Source organism: Oryx dammah, unplaced genomic scaffold (assembly GCF_014754425.2).
Source record: "Oryx dammah isolate SB20612 unplaced genomic scaffold, SCBI_Odam_1.1 HiC_scaffold_2, whole genome shotgun sequence".
Classification (NCBI taxonomy): Eukaryota; Metazoa; Chordata; class Mammalia; order Artiodactyla; family Bovidae; genus Oryx; species Oryx dammah.
This window is the reverse complement of record NW_024070186.1, coordinates 155,663,061-155,675,926: the sequence shown is the minus strand read 5'-3', so window position 1 is coordinate 155,675,926 and position 12,866 is coordinate 155,663,061. Positions and strand designations below refer to the sequence as shown.

Genomic DNA, 12,866 nt, shown 5'->3' with positions numbered 1-12,866 from the left:
TCTTTGCAGGTGGTATGGGTTCCCTGCGGTTGCCTTAACAAAGCACTACAACCGTGGGTGGCTTAAACAACAGAAATGTCTTCTCCCACAGTCCGGGAGGCCCAGAGTCCAAAATCATGGTGTCAGCAGGGCCGGGTTCCCTCTGAAGCCTCCGGGAAAGGATTTGTTCCAGGCCTCTCCCTGTCTCTGGCTCATGGGAGTACAGCTCGTCTTCACCTGGCATTTTCCCCGTGTTGGCATCTCTGGATCCAAACTCCCTTTTATAGGAACATCTGTCATGTTGGATTAGAGGCCCACTCTACTGCTCCTAATCAATTAACATGACCCCATCTTAACTAATTACATCTGCTAAAACTCTATTTCTAAATAAGGTCAGTTTTGAGATATTGGGAGTTAGGACTTGGTCTAATTTAGATACAAATTTGGGGGGACAAATATTTGGAAAGCTATGACAAACCTAGACAGTTTACTAAAAAGCAGAGACATCACTTTGCCAACAAATGTACATATAGTCAAAGCTGTGGTTTTTCCAGTAGTCATGTATGGATGTGAGAGCTGGACCGTAAAGAAGGCTGAGCACCAAAGAACTGATGCTTTTTAACTATGGTGCTGGAGAAGACTCTTGAGGGTCCCTTGGACTGCAAGATCAAACCAGTCAATCCTAAAGGAAATGAACCTCGAATATCCATTAGGAGAACTGATACTAAAGTTCCAATACTTTGACCACGTGATGCAAAGGGCCGACTCAATGGAAAAGACCCTGATGCTGGGAAAGATTGAAGGCAGGAGGAAAAAGGGATGACAGAGGATGAGATGGTTGGATGGCATCACTGACGCAATGGACATAAGTGTGAGCAAGCTCTGGGAGTTGGTGCTGGACAGGGAAGCCTGGCATTCTGTAGTCCATGGGGTCCCAAAGAGTCAGACACGACTGAGCAACTGAACAACAATACTTGGAAGGACTAATATTTCCCATTGTATTGGCTCCTGGGATGTTTGGATGACATGAGCATGGAATTAGTCACCAATTAGAAGATCTTAATGACTTATTTCTCAGATTTTGGAAGCTGCAAGCTAATGATGCAGCAAGACAGGACCACATAGCTTTCCAAAGAACCTCCTAAATTAATATCTTTTACTTGAATTCAATCTTACTAGAGACTACTGTCAAGACTCCTGCTTCTCTGCTATTTGCATTTCCCTGCTTTTGCTTTCCCCAAACATCCTGGGTAAATTTATTACGTATGTGCCTCTCATAAATGTAACCTTGTTTTATATCATATCTTACTAATGTTATACTTTGTTTTCCAACTTCCTGTAAATATTTTTGCATTTGTGTACGTGTGTGTTTCCCTCTCCGGTGGTTTGGAAGGTTTACGGTCTGTTTTAACTCTTCCAGTGGTGGTGGTTGTTTAGTTGCTAAGTCATGTCTGACTCTTTGTGGCTCCATGGACTATAACCTCCCAGGCTCCTCTGTTCATGGGATTTCCCAAGCAAGAATACTGGAGTGGGTCCAGTGGTTTCCAATACAACTTTAAAAAATAAGAATTCTTTATTTCTTGATTATCAACTATTCTTTGATCTCTACTTACTCCTGATAATAAGCAAGGAAATTAGTATACTTGCACTTCTCTTCATTTCTGATCTATTATACTCTTTCCAGTGGTGTGAAAATAGAAGTTTACTATATTTGATTCAGTTCTGTATCTATAATTCCCACTGCTCTTGAGTTTTAGTTCTGGTTTCATATCTAAAGAGGTTCTATGTCTATCACTAATCCTTTTATACCACACATCTTCTCTGTTCCTGGATTCTTATTTTATTATCCTTTTTTATTATGTCATCATATAGAAATTTTATTTTTACAAAATGGCTCAGGGGTGCTTATTCCATCAAGACCAGAAGTCTAGGTGAAAGCAACAATTTACTTGGATATAAAATTCTTACATCACACAGCCTTTCCTTTAATACTTTACCTATTGGCTGTGCTGGGTCTTCACTGAGGCACGCAGGCTTCTCTAGTTGCGGTGCATGGGCGTAGTTGCCCAAAGCATATGGGCTCTTAGTTCCCCGACCAGGCGTAGAACCTACATCCCCTGCACTGGAAGGCAGATTCTTAACCACTAGACCACCAGGGAAGTCCCTAATCCCTTAACTATTAAACCACTGTTTTCTGGTTTTTAATGTGATCCTAGAATCCCACGGAGAAGGCAATGGCAACCCACTCCAGTATTCTTTTCCTTTTTTAATTAATTTATTTTTTTTAATCAAAGGATAATTGCTGACAGAATTTTGTTGTTTTCTGTCAAACCTCAACATGAATCAGCCATCAGTTCAGTTCAGTTGCTCAGTCCTGTCCGACTCTTTGCGACCCCATGAACTGCAGCACACCAGGCCTCCCTGTCCATCACCAACTCCCAGAGTTCACCCAAACTCATGTCCCTTGAGTCACTGATGCCATCTAACCATCGCATCCCCTGTTGTCTCCTTCTCCTCCTGCCTTCAGTCTTTCCCAACATCAGGGTCTTTTCCAATGAGTTAACTCTTTGCATCAGGTGGCCAAAATATTGGAGTTTCAGCTTCAAATCAGTCCTTCCAATGAACACTCAGGACTGATCTCCTTTAGGATGGACTGGTTGGATCTCCTTGCAGGCCAAGGGACTCTCAAGAGTCTTCTCCAACACCACAGATCAAAAGCATCCATTCTTCTGAGCTCAGCTTTCTTTACAGTCCAACTCTCACATCCATAAATGACCACCTTGACTAGATGGACCTTTGTTGACAAGGTAATGTCTCTGCTTTATAATATGCTGTCTAGGTTGGTCATAACTTTGCTTACAAGGAGTAAGCGTCTTTTAATTTACTGCCATAGGTATACATAGATCCCCTCCCTTTTGAACCTCCCTCCCATCTCGCGCCCCATCCCACTCCTCTAGGTTGATACAGAGCCCCTGTTTGAGTTTTCTGAGACATACAGCAAATTCCCATTGGCTATCTATTTTATATAGGGTAATGTAAGTTTCCATGTTATCCTTTCCATACACCTCACCTTCTCCTCCCCTCTCCCATGTCCATAAGTCTATTCTCTATGTCTGTTTCTCCATTGCTGCCCTGTAAATAAATTCTTCAGTACCAGGATTCCATATATATGCATTAGAATATTTATCTTTCTCTTTCTGATTTACTTCACTTTGTATAATAGGTTCTAAGTTCATCCACCTCATTAGAATGGACTCAAATGCATTCATTTATGGCTGAGTAATATTCCATTGTGTATATGTACAACTTCTTTATCCATTCATCTGTCGATGGACATCTAGGTTGTTTTCATGCTCTAGGTATTGTAAATAGTGCTGCATTGAACAATGGGATACATGTGTCTTTTTCAATCTTGGTTTCCTCAGGGTATATATATAGGAGTGGGATTGAAAGAAGCACAAGCTGGAATCAAGATTGCCAGGAGAAATATCAATAACTTCAGATATGCAGATGACACCACCCTTATGGCAGAAAGTGAAGAGGAACTAAAAAGCCTCTTGATGAAAGTGAAAGAGGAGAGTGAAAAAGTTGGCTTAAAGCTCAACATTCAGAAAATGAAGATCATGGCATCTGGTCCCATCGCTTCATGGCAAATAGATGGAGAAACAGTGGAAACAGTGTCAGACTTTATTTTGGGGCTCCAAAATCACTGCAGATGGTGATTGCAGCCATGAAATTAAAAGACGTTTACTCCTTGGAAGAAAAGTTATGACCAACCTAGATAGCATATTCAAAAGCAGAGACATTACTTTGCCAACAAAGGTCCGTCTAGTCAAGGCTATGGTTTTTCCAGTGGTCATGTATGGATGTGAGAGTTGGACTGTGAAGAAAGCTGAGCGCCAAAGAATTGATGCTTTTGAACTGTGGTGTTGGAGAAGACTCTTGAGAGTCCCTTGGACTGCAAGGAGATCCAACCAGTCCATTCTAACGGAGATCAGTCCTGGGTGTTCTTTGGAAGAAATGATGCTAAAGCTGAAACTTCAGTACTTTGGTCACCTCATGTGAAGAGTTGACTCATTGGAAAAGACTCTGCATCAGAGTCTAGGAGGGATTGGGGGCAGGAGGAAAAGGGGACAACAGAGGATGAGATGGCTGGATGGCATCACTGACTCGATGGACGTGAGTTTGAGTGAACTCCGGGAGCTGGTGATGGACAGGAAAGCCTGGCGTGCTGCAGTTTATGGGGTCGCGAAGAGTCGGACACAATTGAGCGACTGAATTGAACTGATGGTGCTTTTATTCCTAGTTTTTTAAGGAATCTCCATACCATCTTCCATAGTGGCTATACCAGTTCATATCCCCACCAACAGTTCAAGAGTGTTCCCTTTTCTCCACACCCTCTCCGGCATTTATTGTTTGTAGACTTTTCGATGATGGCCATTCTGACCTGTATATGTGATAGCTCATTGTAGTTTTGATTTGCATTTCTCTGATAATGAGCAATATTGAGCATCTTTTCATGTGTTTGTTAGTCTTCTTTGGAGAAATGTCTGTTTAGGTCTTTTCCCCCTTTTTGACTGGCTTGTTTGTTTCTCTGGTATTGAGTTGTATGAGCTGCTTGTATCCTTTGTCAATTGTTTCATTTGCTATTAGTTTCTCCCATTCTGAGGGTTGTCTTTTCACCTTGCTTATAGCTTCCTTTGCTGTGCAAAAGCTTTTAAGTTTAATAAGATCTCACTTGTTTCCTTTTGTTTTTATTTCTATTACTCTAGGAGGTGGGTCATAGAGGATCTTGCTTTGATTTATGTCAGTGCCACTCCAGTATTCTTGCCTGGAGAATTCCAGAGAAGCCTGACAGGGGGTTGCAAAGAGTCAAACAAGACTGAGCTGCTAACACTTTCACCTCACTTTAGAGACATATGAGGCTAGTCTGAATTTCTTCGTTGTGTAGGTGCACTTAACTTTTATTATTATTACTATTTATCATTATCATCTGGGCACCCAAAGGGGTGTTTTTTAATCATCAAAGTTCAAATATAATTTACCAGCTATATCATAGTGTGTTGACTGTTCAGGACAATATTTTTCTAATCATGGATGGCTGTTTAAAGTAAATGTTCAGGTCATCCTTTAATTCAAAACACTTTCCCTTTGAGTCTTCTTTTTCCTTTTTTTCTTTCCTCTTCTTTTTCCTGATTAGGTTCACCTTTACCTCTTGCTTCTTCTCCATTTGATTTGAGGTCATTTCCTCAGGCTCTCTTCCAAATCCTTGATGGATTTCTGCAATGTCATTTTCCACCTCTTGCTACTCCTAATACAACTTCTAAACAATTTCTGAAATTGTTTTGTCTTTAAGGTTTTTTTCAGTTCTACCAGTTTCATTTTCATCTTCTTTGTGAGATTATATGTTTTGACACTTTGTTACTTGTCTTCGAGAGCTGTCTCCAAAGGTTCATGTGCTATGCTAAGTAGCTCAGTCATGTCCAGCTCTTTTGAGACCCCATGGACTGTGGCCCACCAGGCTTCTCTGTCTATGGGATTTTTCACCTAAGAATACTGGAATGGGTTGTTATTTCCTACTCCAGGGCATCTTCCCAACTCAGGGATCAAACCCACGTCTCCTGTGTCTTCTGCATTGCACTTGGGTTTTTTACCCACTAAGCCATCAGGGAAGGGTTCATGTTCTTTCATTTTTTTTGAGGCTGTAGAGAAGTATCTGTCTGAAAAGTTGAGATACTTTTCAGTTACTGAAAGCAATCTTAACCAGAGAGGTGTTTCTCATCTGCCTTTTTCTCTTTTGTTCTATTTAACACTTCCCCCTCTTCTTTGTGATCATCTTTATCCACATAGAGGTCCCACTTAGATTCCTTTTGGTTCCTAACCATCCTTTAATGGGCAGACCAGTTGGACCTACTATTTGCTTAAAAACAAGGTGGAGAGCAATGGGAGGAAGGCCAGGCAACAGGCAGACCAATTTGGATATTTATCCTCAAACACCTGTTCATCAAGGGGCTTTCCTGGTGGCTCAAATGGTAAAGAAACTGCCTGCATTGCAGAAGACCCAGGTTCAACTCCTGGTCAGGAAGATCTCCTGGAGAAGGAAATGATAGCCCACTCCAATATTCTTGCCTGGAGAATTCCATGGACGGAGGAGCCTGGCGGGCTAGATTCCATGGGTGGCAGAATCAGACAAAACTGAGCAACTGACACTCTAACTTTTTTCACCTGCTCTTCAAACACTACCCTATACTCTGCCCCAGGGACACATGAGGGTCAAGGTCAAAATCAGGGTTAGTGCCTCCTCCACTCTGAAGCTCATGGATTAGGAGGAGGTCGCCCTGGCTAAAAGTGATGCTGAGGTCATCTACAGTCTCTCTTCTGAGTGATTCCAAGCTTATTTCTTTTCTCTGCTCAGCAGTCACAAAGCAGAATGCCTCTTTCCTTCTCTCCTCTCCTCCATCTCCCCTCCCTGTTCCTTTGCATCAGGGGACAGTGGCAGAACACACAGGGGACACTCTGAACAGTTTCACCTTCAGCTCTGCCTCCACAGAGATCTCATCTCCGTAGGGCTGGTCCCTGCCTCTCTTGGCCCACTCGGTGCTCTGTCCTCAAATAAGCTTAGATTGGGCACTTCAAGGCTGTGTTATTTACTTTTACAGACATCCGAACCTTGCTGAAGATCTAGAGAAGCTAGTGTCTAAGTCTTTGAGTTGGTGGTCCTTCCTTTTCTAATTTTACAAAAGGTGGAGAGGGACTTCCCTGGTGGTCCAGTGGCTAAGACTCTGAACTTCCAATGCAGGAGGTGCATATTCAATCCCTGGATGGGGAACCAAGGTCCCAGGTGCTACCCAATGCAGCCAAAAAGAAATTAAAGCTGGAGATAATGCTTTAGATTTTCAGAATGTTTTTGCTGGTTTCAGGATGGGAATAGATTATAAAGTCCTCTATTTTCTCATTGTCTTACCATAAATTCCTGTAGATTGATTCTCATTGCCTTTCAGAAGTGCTCCATCCTGGAAGATTATTAAGCTGCTGTGTATTTTGAGTGCTAAGCGGCTTTGAAGATTTTGCAGTTAGGTCTTCCATTGGAGCCGTGGACTGCTTTATTTTACTCTGAAGTTTATACCCTCTATTGACATTTTAAACAGTCTTTTTTTATAGGAGCTGAACAAGTGGCAACTGATCTGTGTATGTATGCATCTGCGTACATACGTGTGTCTTTTTCTTGCCTTCCCTAAACTCCATGTGCTTCTGTGGTGTTACATTAGTCAGAGCAATGATGAGAATATGTTTAATAAAGGGACTAACTCAGACACAATGACATAAATAATCTGTTGGCAAATGGCTCCCAAATGTCCGGTTTGGATTATTACCAATGTGGCAGGTTTGAAGGATTGAGTTGCTGTCATGAAACTTTACGTCAGAACATTGGCAGTTATTAAAAAAATCACTTGGAGGATCAGCGGCATCCTCAAGGCTTAGCTTTCAGGTTGGTGTCCCTTGAACATATCAGGGAAGAGAGAAGAAAGAAGATGAATGGGGTAAGGCTGGGAATGGAGTCGGGAAGGAAAAGAAAGGCAAAGAATGACTGGAGTAATGGGGTGGCCAGTCGCCCACAGGACAGCCATGCCACAGACTGTGGGAACCTAATTTGTAAATTTCTAAATGCCACATTAGTCATGTATGGATGTGAGAGTTGGACTATAAAGAAAGCTGAGCACTGAAGAATTGATGCTTTTGAACTGTGGTGTTGGAGAAGACTCTTGAGGGTCCCTTGGACTGCAAGGAGATCCAACCAGTCCATCCTAAAGGAAATCAGTCCTGAATATTCACTGAAAGGACTGATGCTGAAGCTGAAACTCCAATACTTTGGCCACTTGATTCGAAGAGCCAATTCCTTGGAAAAGACCCTGATGCTGGGAAAGATTGAAGGTGGGAGGAGAAGGGGACAACAGAGGATGAGATGGTTGGATGGCATCACTGATTTGATGGACATGAGTTTGAGGAAGCTCTGGGAGTTGGTGATGGACAGGGAAGCCTAGCGTGCTGCAGTCCAGTTCCTGCAGCCCATGGAGTCGCAAAGAGTCGGACACGACGAGCGACTGAACTGAACTAAAATGCCAAATAAATGCGTTATTAGAACACAAGGTCGTTGACTTGTATTTCCCTATATCTTCTCTCCCATCTCCCTATCCTTATACCAAGGACCTAGTTCTGGACCTGGTATGATCTGAATAATAAGGATGCCCCAGAACAAGGGTTGGGCTCCTTCCTGGGGCATCTAGGGCTACTGAGGACCAAGGGCATAGCAACAGTGATAATGACACAACAACTAACAGCTGTGAGTAACAGCCAAACTGGGGCACTTTGGAGAGCAGCCATAAGTAAGGAGACCAAGGGTGGGGTCATCTGCTTCTGAATTTCAGAGTCACCCCCAGAAGTTCTGCTTTTAGTAAGTCAGGGGCTGAACTGATGGGTTTACATTTCTAAAAGGCTTCCTTGGTGCCTAAGTGGTAAAGAATCTGCCTGCATTGCAAGAGATGTGGATTCAGTCCCTGGGTCAGGAAGATTCCCAGGAGGAGGGCATGGTAACCCACTCCAGTAAACTTGCTGGGAAAATACCATGGACAGGAGTCTGGTGGGCTATAGTCCACGGGGTCACAAAGAGTCGGACACAACTACAACTGGAGCCCCTGAGCAGGCACATTTCTAAATTAGTAGGCATAATTCTTAAGCCCTAATTATACATGACCAGCGACCCTTATTTCAAGTTTGATCACCTGGGAAAACAGGCTGCTGCATGTGGTCCAGCCGAGGAGCTGCTAGCTGCTCACCAGCTGTTAAGGGGTCTGTGTTAAGAGCCAACCTCCACCCTTATCCCAGGGTTAGGCTTACTCTTCCCATCACCAACAACTGGCTGAGTTCACATTTTTTTTCCGAAGGTTGGCTCAGTTTTTTGGTTGTTGTTTTTGTTTTCGGACTGCACTGCTCAGCTTGTAGGATCTTAGTTCCCCACCCAGAGATTGAACCCAGGCCACCCTGGTGAAAGCGCTGAGTCCCAACCACTGGACCATCACTAGGGAATTTCCCAAGTTCACATTTTAATCCTTGCAGATTCCACACACCATCTCCAAGCCTGGAGCGTGAAATGCCCGCTGTAATCAATGTATTTCCTCAAGTTGCTTTCACAGAGCTTGTCTTTAGGCTGGGGGGGTTAAGAATGGAAAAAAAGAAGCTGTGAGGATGGAGGGATGAGAGCCAAGCTCTCAGATGCTTCATGAGAACCTCCAAGAAACACCTGATAATAGCATCCACAGATCTCAGACTTGGGGCTTGGCTGCCGCAAACAGAAACGAGCTAGACTAAATTTAAGAGCCCGTGTTGTAGATTGTCTTGGAAAAAAAAAAAAACACAAGTCAAAACCAAATGGAACAAAGGCCCGTTCATGTATTCAGCACCTGACATACGAGGAAGGACAAACCTTAATAATGTGGAGCTTGGGTAAGAGGTTGCAGTCAGCCAGCGTGAGCTCATTGCCATCCAGGAACTTCCTTCCAGAAACAGCAGCTTCCTCGGGGCTGTAGGCATCTATCTCATCCGGCAGGGGGCTGTTCAGATAACTATCCAGCTTCTTCAGGGCCTTTAACAGGTTTCTTTCATAAACTAAAATGGGAAGGCAGAAAACAACTGCGATGAGCCACGGAAGTCCACGTCTCCTCTGTCTTTGTCGTTGTTCCGTCGCTCAGTCGTGTCCAGCTCTTTGCGACCCCGTGGACTGCAGCACGCCAGGCTCCCCTGTCCTTCGCCAACTCCCAGAGCTTGCTCAAACTCATTCCATTGGGTTGATGATGCCATCCAATCATCTCATCCTCTGTTATCCCCTTCTCCTGCCCTCCTCTCTCTAGATATCGAAAAAAAGGAGTTTGTCCCTTCCCTCCTGAGTCATGATCAGTGAGTGTTAAGAGAGTTAGGAAGGAGACAGGTGGGTTTATGAGATCTAAATAAAAGACTCACTTCTCCTTGGAAAATAATTCTGCTCTCTACACAACACTGCTGCTTCTAGAACTCATTCATTTATTCAAAAATCTATATGGAAAAACTTTCATGGTGGGCATCACCGACTCAGTGTACATAAGTTTGGGTAAACTCTGAGAGGTGGTGATGGACAGGGAGGCCTAGCGTGCTGCAGCCCGTGGGATTGCAAAGAGTCAGACGCAACTGAGCGACTGAACTGAACTGAATGGTTAAGACTCTGTGCTTTCCAGGTGGGATGGGAGGTTGGAGGGAGGCTCAAGAGGGAGGGGACGGGTGTATACTCATGGCTGATTCATGTTGGTGTATGGCAGAAACCAACATAATATGCTAAAGGAATTATATTCCAACTAAAAATAAATAAACTAAAAAAGACTCTGCATTTCCAATGCAGGGTCAAAGAACTAAGATCCCACACGCCACACCATGTGACCAAAACATTTTTTTTAAATTAAAAATTAAAAAAAAATCTTTATGGAAATCATATAATGAAGGAAGCACCAACAGAAGGTTCATTCACCCTGAATTCCATGGGAGAGCAAGGAACTACTGGTGGTGATGATTTTCTCCTAAAAATGTACTTTTCTGGACAATCTCTAGAAAAGTACTCAGTCCCTGAAACCAATGTGCAGGCTCAGAGTAGGAGGTACTTTTTCCTTATTTCTATACACAAGTCCCTCCCCACTGTGCAGTGAGTCAGAATTCCCCAAATCTTATAAGAAGCCACACCAGAGGCAGAATAGAGGTCCATGAAGAAAACAGAAAACAGGAAGATGGGAGGGACTCACTCTCATTTGCATCCTTCTTGGTGTTTTTTATAAATGCTGAGAACTTGGCAAACACGTCATTTCCAGCAGAGTTAGATTCAGGGTGCTGGGTCCCCAGTTTAGGGTACCTTGAAAAGTTCAAAGTGAGAGTATCATAGATTAGCAATGTTTGAGTTAGGAGAATACAAAGCAGGAGGGGACGAAATGCCTTTCTTTGAGCAGATATAAAGATGAAAAGTGCTCCTTAAGTGTTTTCCTAATCTATCCATCTCAAAGTTGGGAGCAACACCAGCCAAGAGTAAAGCACTGGATGGACTGTTCTCTTCCTGGGATGGAGGGCCCCCTGGCCTTGCTGGTCTCGGTTCTCTCCCTCCTGAAATAAAGGTGATGAACTAGAAGGCTCCCTTGCAGGCCCAGCCTGCTGCAATGTTGCGTGTAACACCCATTCCCAACAGGCCATCAAAACAGGCCACCCACGTGACATCAGCTCACTTCCTGCCATCAAACCCTAATTGCCAAATGCAGAGTAGAGAAATCCCAGCCACCTAGACTCAGGGCTTCTAATCTCTCTGTGCTTCCCGTGGCATACCACAGGTGCAGCTCAGGAGGTAAGCCACAAGAAACCAACACACAGCACCAGGAGCTTTAGAACAGTCTGTGAACGGGGAAAACTGACAACCAAGTTGCCAACACTGGTTTTGACGAGGCCCACCTTGGGGGAGCCAGTTTCTCCTCTAAGAACTCCTCGATCTTATTCACATCTGTCTTGACTTCACCGTCAAAAGTCATGAAAGGTGGGTTGGTGCCGGGAGCCAAGTTCTGCAGGTCCGCAGGTTTCCTGGGCAGGGGGGAAGGGCAGTGCCAGGGTTGGGATCATTGCCAAGGCTTAACCAGGCCCCCCCACACACATACATACACACACCAGTGGAAGAGAAACCACCCTTGATCATTTCAAAGGCAACTGGGAGTTTACAAACTGTCCTACTGGCAAGGAAAGTGTGGCCCTTTACCTGCAGACGGGGCTGAAAAGTTAACCCTTCCCAGTGTTATCAGCCAGGAGGGGGCTCAGGCAGGCTCCAGAGAGAGTTACGGCTGACCAGTCATGGGGTGGGCAGGCTCCTCCCTGTTCCCTCCTCCTACTCCTTCCAGGTTACATCCGACCCCATCCTGGAATGACTCTGTGGCCCACGTACGCCCGCTCCAATCCAGGGTCTTGAACCAGGGTAGATATGCCCGGGACAGGGCCCACGGGTCCTAGGAGTGTGCATGTGTGTACCTGTGTGTTTCTGTCTCTGTGTGTCTCCGTCTGTGTGTGTGTGTCTGTGTTTGTGTCTGTGTCTATATGTCTCCATCTGTGCGTGTGCATGTGTACCTGTGTGTCTGTGTGTCTGTGTGTCTGCCTCTGTGTGTGTGTGTCTCTGTGTGTGTATGTGTGTCTGTGTTGTGTCTGTGTATGTGCCTATGTCTATATGTCTGTGTCTCCATCTGTGTGTGTGTGCACGCCTGTGTGTATGTGTTTCTCTGTGTCTCTGTGTGTGTCTTTGTCTCAGTGTTTGTATGTGTGTGTCTGTGTGCCTGTGCCTGTATTTGGGTCTGTGTATGCTCCTGTGTCTATCTGTCTACGTGTGTGTGTGTGTTTCCATCTCTGTGTGGGTGTGCCTGCACCTGTGTGTCTATGTCTCTGGGTGCCTCTGTGTGTGTGTGTGTGTCTGTGTCTGTGTAGACGCCCGTGTCTGTATGTCTGTGTGTATGTGTATCTCCATCTATGTGTTTGTGTGTGTGCACGCCTGTGTGTCTGCATTTCTGTGTGCCTATGTGCATGTCTGTCTCTGTGTGCCTCTGTCTTAGTGTGTGTGTGTGTCTGTGTGTGTGTGTCTATGTAGGCTCCTGTGTCTGGAGGTCTGTATGTATGTGTATCTCCATCTGTGTGTGTGTGTGTGCACGCCTGTGTGTCTGCGTCTCTGTGTGCCTATGTGCGTGTCTGTCTCTGTGTGTCTCTGTCTTAGTGTGTGTGTGTCTGTGTTTGTGTCTGTATCTGGGTCTGTGTATGCACTGTGTCTATATGTCTGTGTGGATGCGTGTCTCCAT

At 44.5% G+C, this 12,866-nt stretch overlaps 1 protein-coding gene across 1 annotated transcript in view; it reads right to left on the bottom strand.

The window, feature by feature from the left end:
- CLIC6 (chloride intracellular channel 6) overlaps positions 1-12,866 on the bottom strand; it is a 61,277-nt gene that overhangs the window by 3,244 nt on the left and 45,167 nt on the right. Inside the window, exons 3-5 of the mRNA XM_040266074.1 lie at positions 11,491-11,616; positions 10,800-10,906; positions 9,461-9,642 (exon numbers count right to left, since the gene is read on the bottom strand). Coding sequence (XP_040122008.1) covers positions 9,461-9,642; positions 10,800-10,906; positions 11,491-11,616 — 415 coding nt within the window. The remainder of the gene's footprint in view (positions 1-9,460; positions 9,643-10,799; positions 10,907-11,490; positions 11,617-12,866) is intronic.